The sequence below is a fragment of the Herpailurus yagouaroundi genome, unplaced genomic scaffold (assembly GCF_014898765.1).
Source record: "Herpailurus yagouaroundi ecotype Mexico unplaced genomic scaffold, PumYag 160, whole genome shotgun sequence".
NCBI classification, from domain to species: domain Eukaryota; kingdom Metazoa; phylum Chordata; class Mammalia; order Carnivora; family Felidae; genus Herpailurus; species Herpailurus yagouaroundi.
Genome location: NW_024412401.1, coordinates 49,330,283 through 49,351,270, shown reverse-complemented (window position 1 = coordinate 49,351,270; position 20,988 = coordinate 49,330,283). Strand labels below are relative to the sequence as shown.

Here is a 20,988-nt window from a genome sequence, read left to right as displayed (position 1 = left end):
ACAGCAGGCAATAAGCAGCAGCTCTCATGACCACCCTCCGGAGTAGACAAGAAGCCATCCTTAACAATCCAGGAGCATCTCTTCTAGTTGAACCAGTGGGCCTGCGCTAGACAACCCTCACCCTCAGACTATCAATTTCATCCCTCCGTTGATCAGCCTCGGGCAAAGCGGCAACAGGTTTGTGAGCTGCGCATATCCACACACCCTCCTCCCTCTGAGATAGTGACTGGCAAGTCAAGTGGAAAGACCCTGTGGTTTACAGTGAGCCGTAAGAGGAGAGCAAGGAAAGAATGAGAAAGCACGGAATGATGTTCAATTCAATAATATGGCATGAAGACTAAACAAATGTCAGTGAGTGAAAGGCAAGGTCTCTCATCCTGGGTCCAACTAAGTGCAGTTCTCAAGGAACACACCTAGAACAAAGCAATCTAAGATATTCACACCCAAAATACGGTCACAGGTTTATAAAATGAACGCAAATAAAAAATAAAACAGATTTCACAGAATTAATGTCAGACAAAGAAGTAAAAGCAAATAACAAACAGAATCAAGATCACTTTGTATGGGACGCTTCACCATGAATTTGTAACTGTTACAAACTTCTATACACTAAATAACGTAAGGCAGAAGCTATTAGAAATGCAAGGGGAGTCCCACATATATTTCTGTCCTTGATAGACCAAGTTCTCACAAATTAGTAATTTAAATAATATAATGTAATAATGGGAGTAATTTGAGAGATTACACCTTCTTTTCTAGCAGTCGTGAAAGATTTACAAAAACCGATCTTATATTAAGCCACAAGACAAATATCAAACATTTTTTAAAACCTAGGAAGCATATCTGCCACATAGTCTAAACCAATGTAAAATAATTAGGGAGAAGACTTGTGGGGCGCCTGGGTGGCTCAGTCGGTTAAGCATCCAACTTCGGCTCAGGTCAAGGTTCCGTAAGTTCAAGCCCTGCATTGTGCTCTCTTCTGTTAGCACACAGCCCACTTTGGACCCTGTCTCCCTCTCTCTCTGCCCCTCCTCGACTTGTGTGCACGTGCACATTCTCTCTCTCAAAAATATTTTACAAAATAGTAATATTAAAGGGAAGACTTGTGATTTTAAAATCCAAAGCTGTTCACAGCAGTACGATACATGATGGCCCAAAAGTGAAACAGCCCAAATGCCCATCAAATAAAAAAATAAAATGTGGCATATCCATACAGTGGAATATCATTCGACAACACGAAGGAATGAGACACCATCAATTGTGCTCCAACATGAATGAACCTTGAAAACCTGATACTAAAGAGAAAAACTCCAGTCATAAAAGACCACATGCTGTACAATTAAATTTCTATGAAATGTCCAGAATAAACAAATCTGTGGAGATGGAAAGTAGATTGATGGCTGCCAAGGGCTGGGGGCGGGGGGGGGGGGGTGAGGCCAGAAGAGAGTTGGCCAGAAGGAAAAGGAGGTGACCACTAACAGTGCAGGGTTTCTCTTTAGGGTGATGAAAATGTTTCAAAATTGTGTTGATGGCCGCACAACTCTGTAAATAGACTACAAACCACTGACCCGCACATTTTAAATGGGTGGGACATAAATTACATCTCAATAAAGCCATTTGAAAACAAAAACAGAAAACTCAAGCCCTTAAAAATTAAAAAACCACTACTTTAATACTTGGATAAAAGAAAAACTGAAACTATAATCACAGATTTTTAAAAAAAAAATATCACTGAGAACCCTATAACAAAGCAGGTAACAGCAATCAGAGCGAACTGTTTTCTATTTTAATTGTTTTCCTTAACTGTTTCCTTAAAATTGTCTTCCAAATTAAAGTGCTGAGAACAGTATTTATACAAATGAGCTACTAATTCAACCAAAGTAGTTAAAAGAAATAACAAAACAACGTAAGGAAAACAGGAGAAACGAACTATCAGAGACTAAAGCAGAAATTCCACATTTCATCAAATTTAGGACGTCATTATAACTGTTTACCAATAAACGATATTGCAATGCTTTGTTTGCCGTCACTTCAAAGATGCATCCCAACTTCGGAGTTGTTAAGATGTGGAGAGAAAGATCACATGCTAGACTGACAGCAGATAGTAAACTAGGAAGCAGAAAGATAATGTGGCCGATACATACAAAGTCGAATTCTGTGGACAGACCAACAGACATACCTCTGGCACAGCAAATTAAAAAAAGAAAGAGAAAACAAAAATGCAAACTGTCAGGAATGCAAAGCAAATACAAGCATTCGTATACCGAAGCCTCAAAGTTACAGGAGAATATTGCATAAAACTATGTGGTCAAAGAAAATTAAATGAGGAAAAAAAACTCTACGCAAATAATTTTGAAAACTTGGGTCAAGTGGACAATTTTCTACTAAAATTAAGTTTCCCAACTTGGCTTGAAAAGAATTAGAAAACAATGATCATGGAAGACACTTACAAGGTGTCAGAAATGTATCTCCAGAAAATTACACTAGAGCTCTGAAAATATTAGGGAGACAATTCTATGAAATCTTAAATTTCCTTGTTGATAATACTATTTTTAGGTTATAAAAAGATAGAAGTGGGTTTTTTTCCAGAAAATTAGCATAACCATGAAACCCAAACTGTAAAAAGTACTTTTTACCTATCAAACTGGCAAAGATAAAAAACTGAGAGAGAAAGGAAAAGAAAAAAACCCGTGCACATGAAAATACACATGATTTGTGCATATGGGAAAACAGAACATTTTATCCCCTTGCCATGAAAGTATAAGTTGCCACAGCCTCTATGGAGAGCGTTTCGAAAACATACATAAAAAGGCAAATTTTTGCAAACATTTTGACCCAATAATCGCACTTATAAGAATTTATTGTAAGGGAATAATCATAACTATATATGAGGTTTTTGCAACAAGGGTGTTGACTGCAACATTTTAATAACAAAAACGGAGGAGCAGTCGAAAGGTCCATGTCAGAAAGCAAATTCGAGCCCGACAAACCCATCCGACAGGACTGAGACACAGTATAGAAATGCAAGTAATAACATTAAATGTTCACTGTAAACATGGATTTTTATACGCACCCAAACAAATGAAAGCGTATGATGGAAAACAGTGATCACATCTACATGGGATAACAAATGATATTAATTTTCTTCTCCTCCTGATTCTTTACAATGAGCATTTGTCATTTTCTAATCAGAGAAATCCATAATCATTATAATTTTGTTGATACAAATCTTATAAAATACGTTAATAATGCCCAGAGAAACCAGAACAGAGGAGTTTTGGCCTGAGCTCCCCTAGTTCAAGAGAATGTGGATGAACCTGAAAGTCTCATGACCCTTCTGGGCTGGAGGCTGGGGAGGTTTGTGATTCACAGGTTACTTTATGTAAGAAGCAGAATATCCCTTGTTTCAAGGCTCTCAGCGAGGTTCCCATCCTTGGGAAGTATCAACACCCTCTTCCAATCTGAGGAGCTAACCAATTACCTCTTTATCCACGGCCCACACTTCTTCCGGAAATTTATCAACTATAAACTGTAAAAACATCTTACTTGGCACTGAACAGATTTCTTAATAAATAATAAAGCCAATTCAGACTCCTACCTAGATAGGGAATACTTGGAACCATCTTCAGGCTTCGGATATATTCCCGGGTCCGCTTGTAATTATCTTCTTTAGACATCAGGTAGTCCAGTTTCTCAAAGGTTGTCTTGTCTTTTCGATTCAAAAGCTGGAGTGGAAAGAAAATAGAGAGTCTGAGACAGAAGAGAAATAAACCAGAAGAAGCTAAGGAAAAAGGATAACTGTGCACAAAGACTGAAGGAAGCGTCCTTCTGCAGTATGCCAAATCCTGGACACCACTGAAGATTTCAAGAAGCTGTCGCGTGCAGAGATGGGAAGTTTCATGGCTTCAATTTTGTCATTTTTCACCAAATCTCACACTTGGGAGACATCCTCCAGAGCTACCTAGTCCACTGTTCTAAATGATGCCACAGTGCCCTGCACAGTACCTGCCTCCAAGGGTGCACAGACCCTATGACAGAAGGAGCTCACAAAGTAAAGCAGATTAGAGACAAGAAGTCACTTAGAGTTTCTGCACCGCTGTATCAGGTCTCCCCCTGGGTCCACAGCCTTCTGCTCCTTCCTCAACATCGTCACCACTGCTGAAGGTCCCAGGAAATTTGACATGGTCCACTCGTATGCTGTGCCCACCCACAGCCAGCCTGCCTCTCTAATCGGGCTATCCCTGATTCCCTGGAGTTTATGGTTGTGTTGTATTTATACTGGGTACAGTATTTTAATCAAAAGAAGCCAAACTCCTCTTCCATATGCAGTCACCTTAGCAAAGACAGGATGAGAAGGTAGCCACAGGGACATAAAAGATCCTTTATGACTGAGATCTCTGGTATGTAAAGTTTGGTCACCAGGTGACCAAGGATGGTCATTGTGTGTAAGGAGCCTTCTTAGAAGGAAGGAATAGAAATCTGAACCCCTGGTTTTCCAGACTTGATACTAAGGACTCATATTGCAGTCGTCCTGCAAATCCCAGGTAAAGACTCAGTGCCAGAAAATGGCAATAAGGCTCCTTAAAACGGCTTTGAGGAAAGGAGTCTAGGCTGGGAGACCTGGCTTCGCAGGAGGATTCAGGGGGACAGTCACTCAAAGAGTACTGGCTTTGGCACAGCATGTGGCTGTGGGAGCATGTTGGGAGCTCTCCCAAGTTTGGCTTCCAGAAGCCAGGGCCTCCGGGAATGGAGATCAGTGGCTGAGGTCAGGAGTATAAATGGGGCATCTCTGGTCCAGCTTGGTTCTGAGACCCCGATGGTCTGGGCAAGAACGTGGACCGGCAGCCCAGCCATATCCATCACACTAAGAAGGGCAATGTCGAGCTGCCCCATCACGCAGCATGGAGAAGTGGAACAGTAGCTGTCTAGCACCAGGGGAAGCAGGCCTCTTGTACCAAAGTAACCCCTTTGGGTTACTGCACAAATACAGCACAGTTCCCAGCACCTGGGTCTGCAAATCCCCGACTCAGGCCATGACTGATGCGTCAGAGAGCCCAAGTTGCCCTGGGCAGGCTTCGCCCACTTCCTTGATCCTTGGCCTCCAGAGTCCCAGAGGATGCAGGCGTACAATAGCCCAGCTAAGCAGTGACAGCTTAAGGACACTAGGGAAGAGAGGCAAAAGAATAAGCTGGAAAAAAGGTCCCAGTGTTGAAGAAGCTGGAGAATAAATAGCAAGCTTTTTTTTTTCCCCCACTGAGAAATTCAGGACACATCAAGGTAGAGATGCTACACAGATACTAGGAACAACAGCTGCTTAACCAGCTTGCGAATTCGAGGCTGCTACTCAATATCAGATTAACAAATGGACAGGAAACAACACTCTCTCCCATTTGCTTTTTTGTACAACACCATGATATACAACTCATCTGATCTTTACAAAGCCCAACGACAAAGATGGAGCCAGAACCAGCAGGTTCAACATCACAAAGATGAAGTGACTTATCTGAGAATCTATGGGGAACGCGATTCAACAGAGGAGAGGGTGCAACGTGTTAAGTAACTAGAGACCAAGAACCAGACAAATAATAAATAATGGGCAAGGGACGTGTTAAGGAAAGCTCTGCGTAGAGAGGAGCATTTGAAATGAACATTTAAGAAGGAGAAATCACTACAGAACAATATATACCCAGATCAGAACAGATCCTTTAGTTGTGAACTGCCCCATTGTAAAGTTGAGCCGATTCCTTACTCCGCTGGCCAGAAGGTCATTTCTTTACTAATGCAACCCAGAACCTCACTGAGTGCTTTGGCAATCACCCATGTTCATCGAGCAGTCAAACAAATCCCTGTTATCCTCACACACTGCAGCTGAGCCGTGCTGGCATTCAATGCTTACACCACTGGTTCTCTGGACCCAGCTGGGGAACTGCCCACATCCCCTGCCACGTCCAGTCTACCCACCTAGCCTGTCAAGTGCCTCTATGCAAGATACAGACTGTCATCTGTGCCTTGAGCGATGGATATGACCATGCCAATATGAGGTTAGAGGCCTGGGAGATGTGCCTAAAAATCACCCTGCACATTCACTTCAAACCAACAACTGGGGTTCTTTAGCAGAGTGAGACAACCAAAGGCAGCCACATTTGCATGCTCCCGAAATTTAAAACCAGGCTCCTCCAGGTCACACTTCCCTCTGTTAACCTTGTCTCTATACACATACTTCCCATCTACACCCTCACTGCCCCCCCCCCCACATATACATACTCACATACACATACAGAAGGGCTGGATCTGGTTAACTTCACTCATCTGCTCCACTCTGTGCCTACATAGTAAATTCAAGATGGCATCAGACTTCTGAATAGTATTGTACAGGATTCCAGAAGACTCCAAACATCTATTTCCCATGCATGTATTTGAAAACTACTCGAGAACTTCCTCTAGCAAAATAAAGGAATAAACCAAGTACAAGAAGATAATGGGATACAAGAAACAGCGGATCCCATCCAGCAGCAGTAAACGGAGGTTCTGGGATGACAGATGATCAGCTAAGCCTTAAGAATGACTGGTCCGCATTATCTCAGCCCTGGAAGAGAGGTCTCCAGAGAAGAAGAAGGCTCAACAGAAAACTGGACAGGATAGCATGTTTGTTTGGGGAGGAGAAAGATCTATATATTACACATAATAAAAAATTAAAATAAGTAAAATAATTTTAAGATTTTGTATATTATATAAAAGTCTGATGATATAAGATAATATATATGTTTGTTATATATAATAAAATCATCTAAAAATTATATTTTACATATATATGTGTATATATGCGCATATATACACATGTATGTAGTTGAATCTCAAACAGTGCAGGAGTTAGGGAGCTGACCACCCACATGGTCAAAAATCCACGTATAGGGGCACCTGGATGGCTCCATCAGTAAAGTGTCCAACTTCGGCTCAGGTCATGATCTCACAGTTCCTGAGTTCGAGCCCTGCGTTGGTCTCTGTGCTGACAGCTCAGAGCCTGGAGCCTGCTTCGGATTCTGTGTCTCCCTCTCTCTGCCTCTCTCTCTCTCAAAAATAAATAAAACATTAAAAGAAATTTTTAAAAAACCCACATATAACTTTGACTCCCCCAAAACTTAACTACTCATATCCTATTGTTGACCGACAACATAGTTAATTAACACATATTTTGTATATGTATTATAAACTGTATTCCTACTATAAAGTAAGCTAGAGAAAGGAAAATGTTGTTAAGAAAATCGTAAAGAAAATACATAAAAAACATCGTACTGGATTTATTAAAACAAAAATCTGTGTATAAGTGGACACGTGCAGTTCAAACCCATGTTAAGAGTCCACCGTATTATATAAAATTATGGTAAAATATGCATAATAATAGTTTATATATATGTATATGTGTATGTGTCTACTAAATATACCAGCTATCTACCAGATATTATACATGTTATATAACTTTAAATATTCACTATTATATATGTTATAATACGTATTCTATACTATAATATTATACCATAATTATATAACACTAAATACTGTATTATTATAGCATTGTATATATTATCTGGAAGATAAATGGTAGTTAGAGTAAGAATTTTTTTTTAAGGGAATTAGAAATGCCAGGGAAACAAAAAGGTATTCCAGGAAGGCCATGTTATTCATAATTTACTACTTGAATATACAAAGAACTGTATTTACACATTCTTAATAACTAAAACACTCAATACTCCTTTAACAAAAGAAATTTAACTATAGTAACATGAGTGTTTTTGAAGAAAGAGAGAAGGTGGTTCAATAAAACTAAACCAATATCCATCATACAAAGAAGTCACCGTTATGTAAAGTGAATGGATCAAGAAACTGTAGCAAAAGTACATTGGTGGAAGTGTGACAGAAACTACCAGAAGAAACCACTCAATAACCAGAAGTGATTGCCTCTGGGGATGAATCAAGAATGGAAGGAGCAATGAATCCTAGTTGTTTCACTAAGCCTTTTGAAACTTAGTGATTTTTTAAAATTAATTTGTGTTTAATATGCTGAAAAAATTCTTTTAAGACTTGAATTTTTTAAATATAGGGTTTATTGAAAAAATAACAGCATTTACTCATGTATGTTTTAAACTTTTATTACAACTAGAGTATAAACTAAAAACCTCATACGAATTGAGGGTCCTTGAGATTTCAGACTTTATGGCAAGCCTCAGGAAGAAACCATCAAAAAAAACATACAAGAAAATAAGGTACTTGCCTGCCTGAATCAAACATATCCTGAAAGCATTCGTGCTCAGGAAAAGGGATAAGGAAATAAGAGTTCACTAAATACAACAGGCAACTTCACTTCTAGAAAAACTGAGAAGTCGTGAGCCACCCTCAGATTTCTCCCACAATATTTATAATGCTTGGGATTCATTGCACAATCACACGTGTCTCACTCAGCAAACAGTGGGTCCCATGAAGGCAGCAGCCACGCTGGTTGTGTTCACGCCGCCATTCCCATACCATCTGGTATGGCTGCGAACACAGAAAGCATGTTGCCTACGTATCTGTTGAATAAGAGAATGGAAAAACCAACGATGATAACTTAAAAATCCAAATCCTTGGGAAAATTTGAAAACTCCCGTAACTCTTGGGTCAAAGAAAAAAAAAAATAAAAGCCAGGATTATGGACTATTAACAAACCACAAACAGTGAAAAACACCATATGTTAAGCTATGTGATGAGGCCAAAACTGTACTGAGAGGAAAATGCATGGTTTTAAATTCTTCAAATTATGCAAGTGACAATATAAATGAATTAAACACTCAACTCAAGAAGCTATGTAAATGGGGTGGGGGGAGTAAGGGAAATTGATTCACAGATAAAATTAGGAATTGATAGGTTACAAAACAAAACTAAATACCAGACCTATAGAAATGATAACTAAACCCAGGTAAACCCTCTACAAATAGGGAAAAATGAGAGAATATACAACATTAGGATTGAGAAAGGGTCTGTGACCATAGATGCAAACTATACTAAAATTACAAGGTAAAAATCAAGTCCCTGAATTTAATATTAAATAAAGTGTCAGCTGCATGGGATAAATGGGACTCATAAGCTACAGGGTCAAAAGCCAGGAAGACCACAAATCTTGGTCTTCCTGAAGAAATAGATTGCTTTTGGAAATCTCCCTTATCACACCCTGGGAACATATATGTGGCACTTGTATTTGACTAGTGAAGAAAACCTCCCTCTTCTGGTAAATTGTTCAAATCTGGAAGCTGTCTCCATGAAGGGAAAAAGAAAAAGTCCCTCCAAATCCTCTTTATGAGGACACTGGTATCTTGTTCCCTTGCCTTGAGAAAATAACATTTCTTGATACGTGGAAATGTTTTCCAACAGAGTAACATTTCTTGATACATGGAAATGCTTTTCAACAAAGAGTCTGTTGCTCCAAATATGTTCAAACTGGCTCAGAGTTCTACTTCGATTCCAGTGTCTACTGCTGGTATGGAAAGAATTTTTAGAGCCGTGGACAATCTATGGACCGATGGACTGAACAGACTGAGTATGGAATGAGTAAGGAGTGAAACGAGGACACTCAGAAGAAGTAATTTTTACCTCTTTCGATACAAACTATCAGTTTCTGAAAAATAAGCTCCAAAGTCACGTGTCTAATGGAGGCTATTAGCAATGGAGATGCATAAGTAACATAAGGGTAAACTTGTGACTCTGGAATTTAGGACGTGCCTGGGCTAGCTGTCTGTCCCCGATTTGTCTTTGACTAAGGCCACTGAAAACTCTGTAAAGATAGAAATTAACTTGTGGAAAACATACTCATGCCAACAATTCCTGTCCATAGAAAGACAAATTAGGTCTTGAGAAATGTCACTGATTATCATCCTGGGAATACTAATTTTGTATCCATTTAAAAATTATTTGGGGGTACCTGGGCGGCTCAGTCAGTTAAGCATCCAACTCTTGATTTTGGCTCAGGTCATCATCTCATGTTTGTGGGGTCAAGCCCCATGTCAGGCTCTATGCTGACAGCACAGAGCCTGCTTGGGATTCTCTCTCCCTGTCTCTCTCTCTCTGCCCCTTCCCTGCTCACGCGTGGTCATTCTCCTTCTCTCTCAAAAATAAATAAAATAAACTTTAAAAAATTACTTTGGTATTCCTTACCTAACTATGAAAGTGTAGTACTCTGGATTCTCTTTTGATAATATCTTACTGGTGGCACTATCTTCCTGGTTCTGTCACCAATTAATGAGTTAAATAAAATCTTTGACAAGTATTCATTTTCTATCTATGTGAGTCAAGAGTTTATCTCTTAAAAAATTGGGGCGCCTGGGTGGCGCAGTCGGTTGAGCGTACGACTTCAGCCAGGTCACGATCTCGCGGTCCGTGAGTTCGAGCCCCGCGTCAGGTTCTGGGCTGACAGCTCAGAGCCTGGAGCCTGTTTCCGATTCTGTGTCTCCCTCTCTCTCTGCCCCTCCCCCGTTCATGCTCTGTCTCTCTCTGTCCCAAAAATAAATAAACGTTGAAAAAAAAAATTTAAAAAAAAAAATTAGCCTTTCACGGTTTACATGCACAGTTACATGCACAGTTTACATGCACAAATATATATATATACATACACCACATGCATACATACATAATGTATAATCATAGAGGACAATTTTTATCATGTGTCTCCAATAATTTTGCTAATATTTTTTAATTCTGCTCATGGCAACACCGGGCAGACCTTCCCACAAAGCCTCAAAAGTAGACCCAGAAGGTCGAGATTGGTCCCCAAATGGAAGTTTGCCAAGGGCCCATCCAGGCTGCAGAGCTGCTGTGGGTGGGTGAGGAGTCAGGCATTGAACGTGCACCCCCTTTGTCCAACCTGGTGGAGTAATGAAAAAGCCTAGCTAAAACGGGAAGGGTCAGAGACTCTATGAGAGGGCTCTACAGAGAACAAACTCCCAACATGCAAAGGAGGAACTTCAGGAAGAGGCAGTCTTAGAAGTGGATCTCTAGAATTTCAACCAGTAGAGACAGGGCTGGAGAGGTTCCAGAGGCCAAAAAAAAAAAAAAAAAAAAAAAAGCATGAACAGTGGCCTGGGGGTAGAAATACTCAGGGATCCTCAAGAGAGCAGTAGTTTGGCAGAAACATGTCAAGTGGTCAACTGTTGCTTTGGACAAGACTGGAAAGGTCTCCTATGTCTACCGCAGCATTATTCACAAAAGCCAAAATATGGGAGCAACCTAGAAGTCCATCAACAGATAAATGGATAAAGAGGATGAGGTATTTACATACAAAGGAATATTACGCGGGAACATGGATGGACCTACAGGGTGTTATACCAAGTGAAATAAATCAGACTGAGAAAGACAAATACCATATGATTTTACTCAGAAACCAAGTGAATAAACAAAGAAACAAAAAGCTGAATCCAACCTGTAAATACAGAGAACAAATGAATGGTTGCCAGAGGGGCAGGGGTGGGGGGATGGGCAAAAGAGGTGAAGAGGAGTAGGAGATACAGGCTTCCAGTTATGGAATGAAAAAGTCACAGGAATAAAAGGCACAGCATGAGGAATATAGTCAATGATACTGTAACAGCATTGTACAGTGACAGATGGTCGCATAATACAAACTTGTTGAAACACTATGGTGTACCACCTGAAACTAATGTAACATTTTGTGTCAACTATACTCAAATAAAAAAAAATCAGTAATAATTTTTAAAAGATTGGAAAGGTAGTAGAGAGATGGCAGCTTGCCATTTGGCAAAGTATGTTTTTGACGTTTGGATGTGGTATCCATTTGGACCCCATGGACACACGACACTACTCTTCTGATACTTCACCTCAACTTGCAAACAGGGGACCAGTCACAAGCAGCTAAGCATGAACGGCAAATACTAATCAAAGGGGAAAGAATGAGTTGACTGTGGCTGCATACGAACAGGAAATTCCTCTGGCCAACTCTTGCGTCTCTTCCGCACGTGACTGGGGGCGCGGAGTCGCGATGTTGCTGGCGGGAGATGCTCCACTGGCCACAGCTGAAAGGTTTATGGTTTGTTTTCTGAGGTCAGGAAGTAGGTGTGAAGTAGGTATGAAACCTTTTGGTATCTGCTGTCGTTGCCAAAATGTCTCCACCATGTCCCCTGCGCTCTGGAATATGCTCACTACCTGTGAGCATTCTTCAAGCACCACATTCCCCAACGTGAGTTTCCCCCTAAAATACCTGTCAAGATATCCCAATCCTCTCATCCCTGTCATGCATCTCCCCTCACTCTCAGGGTTCGCTGGAGTCCAGGGTCAGGAATCCAAATGATGGTTAAAAATTGGCTAACATGGGGCGCGCCTGGGTGGCTCAGTCGGTTAAGCATTGACTTTGGCTCAGGTCATGGTCTCATAGTTCATGAGTTCGAGCCCCACATTGGGCTCTCTGCTGTCAGCAGAGAGCGTGCTTTGGATCCTCTGTCCTCCCCTCTCTCTGCCCCTCCCCTACTTGTGCTCTCACGTGCTCTCTCTCAAAAATAAAACATTAAGAAAACTGGCTGACAAAGTATGCGTTCTTATAAAACTGGGGGTGGGAGTGAACGTCCAAACGACCGATTAAAAAGAAGGGCATCAAAATGGTTATATCAGAACTTCCCGCTTTGGAGGAGCGCTGGGTGCAGAGCCCCCAACCAAGCAAGGGGTGGGGGAGTGCTAAAAACGGGCTGCCATCAGGAAAGCGAAGACACTGGAGATGTTTTGGGGCAATCACTCCAGCAGCGGTGTGAGCGGCCAGAGACACCAGAAGCAGGGAGGGCGGCCCGAAGATGCTGGTGGTCTCAGGCCAGAGATAACGAGGACTGGCTCATTTGAGAACAGTCAAAATGAGCAAATAACAACAACAGCAGCAGCAGCAGCAGCAGCAGCAGCAGCAGCAGCAGCTAAAACTCACTTAGCACTTCCTATGTGCCAGACTCAGTTCCAAACAGTTTTTCATGTACATCTCATTGAATCCTTACCACAGAGGCAGGTCCAAGCCTGAGCCTGGGGATCCGGTTCAGGAGTCTATACTCAATCTGCACGGGACACTGCCCCTCACGTCTTGGCCCGGGGTCCCCACACCCCAATGCAGGTCATGTGTACTCGGACCCCAGAGCTGCCTGAGGTACAGGCTGGGGTGACAGTTTCCCAGAGGTGACCTTTTTCACTCGTGCTTTCTCGGGGCTCCCCCAGGCCGAACAGAGATTTTCTGATGGGTGACACTCGAGGGGTCTCGGACTCCTACGGGTAGCTGAGTCCCAGCCCCCCGTGTGCATGGGGCCTGCAAGCTGGCCTCTGCTCCCAGGCACACGTGAGCTACCCTGGCGCCAGCTGCGAGGCCTACACACAGCGGTTTCCCTTCGCTGCGCTCGCTGTGCTGACTCGGAGAGCGTGCTTTGTCTCCAGCACATGGTGACTTCCCTTTCTTGGCTTCTAGTTCAGCTTTGCATCTTGGGTTTTAATTTGGTTGTATTTTATCCAGCATTTATTTGTGTTTGTGTGTTTGGAGCGGGCGCTCGGGAGGGCGGGGCTGATCCCCGTCAGCTCAGTCTACCATACTGCCTCAAAGTCCAAAACACAATCTGCTAAGAGAGTCTTCTGGCACTCCCTATCACTCCCGGAAACCAAAGTTTGATTTCAGACACGCCAAGTGTGAGCTGTGAAAGGAACATGCGAGCAGAGGGCTGCGTGGAGCAGGCGTGGGAACACGGGGCCAGGGCCGCAGAAGGAGGCTGAGCCTGAGTGGAGGAGACCGCCTGCACTGAGCACAGAAGTGACGGCGGTGTCCTCCGTGCCCTGAGATCCCAAGGGAGAGAGAGTTGATGGGAGGGCGGGAATCAGAGCCGGAGCCTCACAGAACACTTCCACCCAGAGGGTGAGAGGAACAAAAGCGGTCAGGGAGGAGCCAGCCGTCAGAAATGGAAGAAGAGGCCTCAGCCGGTGGAAGGAGATTTTTCAAGAAGGGGGTGACGAAATAGCCGATGTTGTGGCAATGTAAGGAAGGTGAGGGTGAAAATGTCAGCACGGTTCATGACTGGGACCTTCTGGGAAGCAATGCAGGCACGGCTCTGAGGAAGGGCAGAGGAACGAGTGATTGGAGGCGCAAACCTTGGTTTCCTCTGCCCTCCATCTCCTCACCCCCTCACCCATCTTGCCAAGGCTCAGGGAAGCATAAAACAGGCAGCCTATGCTTATGGCCATCTTCTTAACAACATCAGGGTGGGGGTGGGGGGTCCCTGGGGCACGACATCAGACAGAGGCAGAAGAGAAGCCTCCAAAGCCCGAAATATGTGAATGCCACACATGTGCCTCCTCAGGACATCTGCAAAGTGGCTGTTCTCCAAACTGCAGAGCTTGATGACCCTGTGCCTCCCCCCACAGGTGTCTGGAGTGAGAGCCCCACTCCCAGGAGGTTCCCTTCCCAGGTCCCCATCCTGCAGACCAGGCCGCCTGGCCCACTGGCGATCATTTCCCCCCGTTGCTGGAGCTGAGTCAAACCGCCTGGACTGATTCAGTAGGAAAGAGCAAATCACGACAGGAACGTGCAGAGAGTCAGCAGAGCGTGTGTGTGCAAGTGTGTGTATGAGTGTGTGTGTGTGTGTGTGTGTGTGTGTGTGTGTGTGTGTGTGTGATGTGTAGCACATGACTATAATTACCGTAGAGAGTGACTCACCCAAACTCCAGGAACTCCATACCCCCAGGTCACTCGTCAATAAGTCCGTCTCCTCCCGGGACCACTCTGACCAGAGAAAAGGTTTCACCATCGTCCCTACTGCTCAGGCCCCAAACCTAGAAATCATTTTCATTCCTTTCCTTTCCTCCTCTCCGACATCCCATCCCACGAACCTGCCAGGTCTGCCTTCAGAGCACCTCCCCCATCGGTCTCCTCCTCCCCTGTCTGCTGCTGCCTCCCCACCCCGACCAACATCACCTCACTCCTGGATGCTGCCTGCACCTCCTGAGCAGGCCCCGTTTCCCATCGTGGCCCCTGCACGTCCACCCAGTTTGTTTCCACAAAGTAGCAACGGTAATTTAAAAAATAAAAAAACGAAAAGCAGCTGTAAACCAGACCGTGTCCGGCTCCTGTTTAAAACCCTTCCCCACACTTGGACTAGAACCTAACTCCTGTCCCGGGCTCCAAGCCCTTCCCGATGGGCCCCTCCACAGCATCTTGCTTCTATCTCCTCCTGGCCCACAGTGCCCCTACCACGCTGACTCTGAGCTTCCTGATGGCACCACGTTTCTTCCCACTGAGGGTCTTTGCACCGGCTGTGCCCTCATGCCGGCCCGGCCACCTCCTCGTGTCACTCGGGTGGTGACGTAGCGCACTCTTCCTTCTCAGAGAGGCCTGCCCTGAAGCCCCGTGTTCCCGCCGCCCCCGTCACCCTCTCTCCCACCCTCCTGCCTTGCTCTCCTGTGTCACTCTCACACCAGCTGACAGTACTTCACACACCCAACGAACATTCATCCGTCTCTTCTAACACCAGCGAGACGGGGCTTGTGTTCACCCTCCTCAACGATGTGTCTGTCTCCTCTGAACACAAGAGCCCACGAAGGCAGAGCCCTTGCCCAGAGCCTCAGGGTCCGGCATGGAGAAGGCATTCGATAAATGTTTGATTTGCAGAATGAGTAAGAGCCGCAGGGTAGTGTGTACTCGGGAAATCAGAATTGACCATTGCTTAGGTCGCATGGCCTTGAGGCGGCCAGTATTCCAAAGAGGCCCCAGTGCTGGGATGAATCAGACCCTGTCTGTGTTTTCCAGGCCAACAGAAGGGGACTCCCTCCCCATTTGTGCAGCAGCAGCATTTATTAACGCCTGCTGTGTGGGAGCCTGTGCTCAGTGTCAGTCTCTGATCCATCCCAATTCCCTCAGCTACCGGCACCCCGCAGCCAGCCACGGACGGGTCAACAGGCTGCCCTGCCCTACAGCTAACAACAACCTGGCCCTCACTGGAGGTCATCCATGGTGCAACCAAGGGGCACACCCATAAGTCCCTTCCGTCCAGGGTTCTCATTTATCCAGGGTTTCATGCCACCCCAGGGATGGCACTCAGGGAGCTGGTCACACCCTGTCCCTGAGGGCCCGTGTGCCAGCCTCACCTCCCAAGAAACACGTGTGCCAATTTCTCCGTGCCCTGTGCCCAGCCTGATTCCGACATCACGTTCCGTCACTGACAAGCCACCCAGCTCACTGGCCAAGAACGCGGACTATGCGGCCCAGCAAGGCGTCATACCAGCTCTGGTCCTCGCCAGTTCTGCGATCTTGGTCAGGCCACCACACCTCTTGGAACCTCAGTTTCTTTCTCTGAAAAAATGAAGGCTATAAAAGCACTGACCTTCTTGTGCTGCTGTGGCAGTGGCTCCTGTGCTCCTGCCCTGCTCGGTGGGCCCATGGGTCTCCCCAGTACCACGTTAACGGAAAAGTGGGGAGAGGGGAAACAACTCCTTTTTGGCAATAATTCTGCGGCTAATCTCATTACCAGAATTAACAGCAAGTGGAGGATAAGACTCAGCACATTGAACAAATGCAGGACACACAACACGGGGACACTCAGCTGGGCCCCGGAGACCCAAGGAAAATCCGACCTTGTCGTGTGAAAGAAGGCGGCTGAAAGGCAGAGGCAGACTGTAGATAAAACCACAGAGCAGATGTGCTATGTGCTTGTGACGGCAGGTGTGGAAACAGAATCAGGAAGAAAGGCAGCCACCGATTCCACTGCGCTGCGGTGATGTGGACGAAGGGGAAAGAAGGATGAATTGTGGCCCCCTGCATTTCTCAAACACTCCGTGCCAACCACTGGGCTGGGACCAACAGGGCAGGTGGGCGAGAGGTGGCCTGCGAGGCTCCCCTACTGGCCTCACCAACTACACAGCTCATGGGGGTCACTGGGATCACAGTTGCACAGCCAATAAGGTCTGTGCACCCCGAGCTCCGTAACTCATCTCTCCGAGCCCGCACATAGCTCCCAGCAGCCCGACAACCAACAACAGCATCTAAATAATGGAAAATTCATTTGAAAAAAGAATCTCTAGGCAACTTTTGAAAAAAGCCTCATGGCTCAGATGGACTCGGGGACTCACAGGGCTGGCAACAACAGGAGAGACCAACGGCTTCCAAGCTTGCTCTCAATCTCCCAAGCCATTGCTCAACTGAAATTCACCCAGAAGCCCAGTACGTAAAACTGATGTGAACAGAGTGGCTCTGGCAGAAACAGTGCCAAGGTGTCTGCTTGGCACCCTCCTCCTCTCCCCCAGCCCCTGGTGGCCCCCAAGGCAGCTCCACGGAACCCCTGGGACTCCACGAAGCACTGACGTCAAACCACTAATCTAGGCCAACCTCTGAGTAGATACAGGGAACTGAGTCCCACAGAAGTCATGCTCTGAACGGTGTCTCAACACAAACCCGGTTTCTGACTCCAGGCTGAGACCGCTCGCTCCGCTTTGCTAGGGCTAGGTCTATGGAAAATTGCGATTTAAAAAAACAGGGCTCATTTCTGATCACCTACAACATAATCCTTAAGTGTTTTAAAGGCCCCAGAATTAGCCAAGTATGAAACAGAGCCCAGCCCCACAGACTGGCAGAAAGAAGTTCGGAAATGAGTTGCAGAAACACAGCTGACAAGTCCATATAGTTTCCTTCAGTTCCGCGGGACATAAACAGGTCTTGAAAGGCTTGGGCTGTGTGGCTGTGGGAGACCCTGGACCAGGCGGGCCAGGAGGTGAATACTAATGAGCTATGGAAATAGCAATTACTTCCCCCATGTCAGGCACTGTGCCAAGCTAAGGAGGATAAAGAGGTCTGAGATATTTTTAAAGTATTTTTACAGCAGAAAAACTTTCCTACAGACTCAATTATATAACCATCAGACTCCACCTCTGAGCTGAAATTATCCATGGCCTTCAGGAAAAAAAAAAAAAAAAAAAATCACTTCTCCCTACATGAGGGCCTCAGGTTTCTCCAGAGAATCTCTTAGCTTCTTAGCTGTACAGCCAGCAGCCCAGGGCAGCGTGAACCATCAGCCCAGAGACGTCCCCAAGAGCAGTTCGGAGCCTGTCACAAGAATGCCGGCCAAGTGGAGGGCAGAAGTCATGTCGCCGACCCAGCCAGCACACATGAAGTCATAGGGTCCAGGAAGGTCCACTCGAGGGCGCTTCCGGCCCCAGCGATGTTGGCGTCCTCACAACTTCCTTCCCCCGAAATGGGGCTGAAGTCCCTGAAGGACAGAAGATGCCTCTCTCGTGGGCAAAGGGCAGGCAGTCAGAGAAAGCCTCTGGAGGCTCAAGGAATGAAGAGCTTCAACCCAGTGAAATGAGAGCCAAAAATCAAAGGAATTAACTTACAGCCCAGGTTTTTGTCAGCCTGAAGATGGGTGCACTTTGTAATGCTGATACCACAGACATGAGAGAATGAAGGTTGTTGAGTTCTAGAAGTTTCTGAAAAAAGATATGGAATAGATTATTTTGCTGCTATAAACAACAGGACAAAAACATGCTCAAGTGTTACCAAATGTTGTCATATTTATGAAATTCAATTATACTTAAAAATATCTCATGTCGAAAATATAGTTCTAGGGAGTTCATAGAAACCTTATGCTTTTTTTTTCCTTCAAACTGTCAAAAGGTGGGTCTGCATCTAGAACACAAAATTTTACAAGCTGACTAGTCTGGTTGCTGGACAGAAACATGGCTCGGGAGAAGGCTTGATAATGTCATTTACGTCCTTTTTTTAGACGAATTGGAACTGTCCCAGCAGGCTTTTGTATACCGAGGCCTCGGCTGTGCCAACAATACCCACGTGGGTCCTCTGCAACTACCTTACACCAGGCAAGAGAGGGGCTGAGGGAAGGTGTTACCGATCTGCACCGTCCCGCTCAGCTAGGGAGACGGAGCTCTGGCTTCTCGGTCACTTGACTGTGCTCCTTTGAACCAGACCCCAAGTTAGGGAGAACATTTGGATTCAATTCAGTTTCACACAAGTTCCTTACCATGGAAGACAAGAGAAGGGGACACAGCCGGGAGTAAGTACACAGAGATGTAACTGCTCCGTTCTCGGTTTGGTGCGGAGGGAAACCTAACAGGACTGGGGCTCCGCGTCTCATCCTCGGGAGCCGGGGCAGCCTGGGCTAGTGAGCGGGTTTGAGGAAACCAAGAGATCTGGTTCCAATCCCAGCTCCCACCACGTGTGTGTCCTGCAGCGACTCACCTGAGCCTCATACTTAACAAGGAAGGTAACCATGGCACCCACCCTACCCAGGATGGTGCATGCAACATGCCAGACCAGTGCCCGGCACCGGGGTGAGAGCTCTAGGAAGGCCGGGGAACCCGCCTGTGTGTTCCCAGAGCAGTGTGCACACCTCCTTAGCACACTGGACCATGTGGACCCTTGCTTCTACCTGTCTCTGCCATCATATCCCTAGTACGTCGTACAGCACACAGTAGGGCCTATGGAATGAACAAGTAAACGACAAGCCCTTATGCCTAGTCCTCACGGCCCTGTCCCTACTGAGATTTCTCCCTTACCACACAAGTTAATACTTCATTTCATACATCTTGTAACAATCTCTAATTGTTCCCTGTGTGTATTAATAGGTTCTCTGAGAGAAGTGAATTTCATCCTACATATCTGAATTGCCATGCCTGTCACACAGTTTCTTTTAGAGCTGAAGGCCCTCTGGGAGATCACCTAATCCACCCCTTTCATTTTGCAGATGGGATGGCAAGGTCCAGAGGAAGGGGAGCCTACACAAGAACACAGCCAGGGCACAAGGCCAGGATGACGAGCCACCGCTGGAAGATGGCAGAGGTCAAGGAGGGATAGTCTGGGCGCCGTCAGCTCGTTTCTTGAAAGCACCAAGTGGGCTGGAACTTCATCCGCTTTCTCCCGTGGCCCAGCATAAGCTCACTGCCAGCAGCAAGCATCGCAAAGCCCAGCACGGTTCCAAATTCTTCAGAACACACAGGGCGTGCTAATGTCTGCTGCCCCGGGCATACTTATAGATCGATGCCCTTGCCCTTCCCACGAGGAGTGGGAGAGCCGCTCCCCTGAAAGCAGAGACACGCCCCAGCTCACTGGCTGCAGGGCCCCAGGCATGGACACCCACCTCCCTACACCCCTCCTCCCCGCTCTGGAAGTGGCCTTCTAACAAAGTGAACCTCAAACGTGACCATTTCAGGAAGGTGGCTGCTGAGGTGCCTGGCTCGTGAAGGGCAATCAGTAAAGGCCAGCTGGCCCGGGGACTGGGTAGGGACGCAACACGCACACACACCCCGCAGTGAACCAGACAGCACAGCAGTGCGCCGCCCAGACGTGGGTAAGCCCGGCGGTCAGCAGCTGCATACGGCGAGGAGCTGGCAGGGCCGTGGAAGTGATGACAGTGGTCTGGGGAAGCCCATGCTGTCATTGCCTGGGCTGGCAGGTGTCAGGGAAGAGGAGGGGAAAGGCGGGGTGCAGACGTAAGCCCGGTGCTCAACAACCTGCAAGGACAGAACCTATTCGGGCAGGGGCAGAGGTGGGGGTGAGAGCCAGCAGGGTCACGGGGCCCAGGCCTTAAACTCAGGATGCGGTGGGATGAGCTCTGCTGACTGGGGACAAAACTGTGCAGGGTGTGATCACATAACCCGTCACCCCCCCCCCCGAAGGGCTAAATCTGAAACAGAGGATGGAGGGACCCCAGAGGGAGCCCCCAGGGCCCCGCAGAATGGCCAGCTAAAGAGAATAGCTGGCTGCCATGGTAACGGGTAGCAGGCCACAGTGCGATGCGTGCACGGGGGCAGGGAGGCTGAGTGGGCACCTAGGCCCATCTTACAGCCTGGAGAGGTCAGGTCACAGCCTTCTGTTTGAACCCTGCCCAGCAGGCCCAGAGCAAAGCGGCTCCCAAAGTATTGAGGAAACACACTCTGAAACAAAAAGGAAGGAAGGAAGGAAGGAAGGAAGGAAGGAAGGAAGGAAGGAAGGAA

General features: G+C 46.2%; 1 protein-coding gene across 12 annotated transcripts in view; it reads right to left on the bottom strand.

Moving 5' to 3' along the window:
• Window positions 1–20,988, bottom strand: part of RALGPS1 (Ral GEF with PH domain and SH3 binding motif 1) — a 275,161-nt gene that overhangs the window by 148,516 nt on the left and 105,657 nt on the right. For all 12 annotated transcript variants that reach the window (XM_040482350.1, XM_040482351.1, XM_040482355.1 and 9 more), the window contains 2 exons: window positions 18,373–18,465; window positions 3,599–3,725 (listed from right to left, as the gene is read on the bottom strand). In XM_040482350.1, coding sequence (XP_040338284.1) covers window positions 3,599–3,725; window positions 18,373–18,465 — 220 coding nt within the window. The remainder of the gene's footprint in view (window positions 1–3,598; window positions 3,726–18,372; window positions 18,466–20,988) is intronic.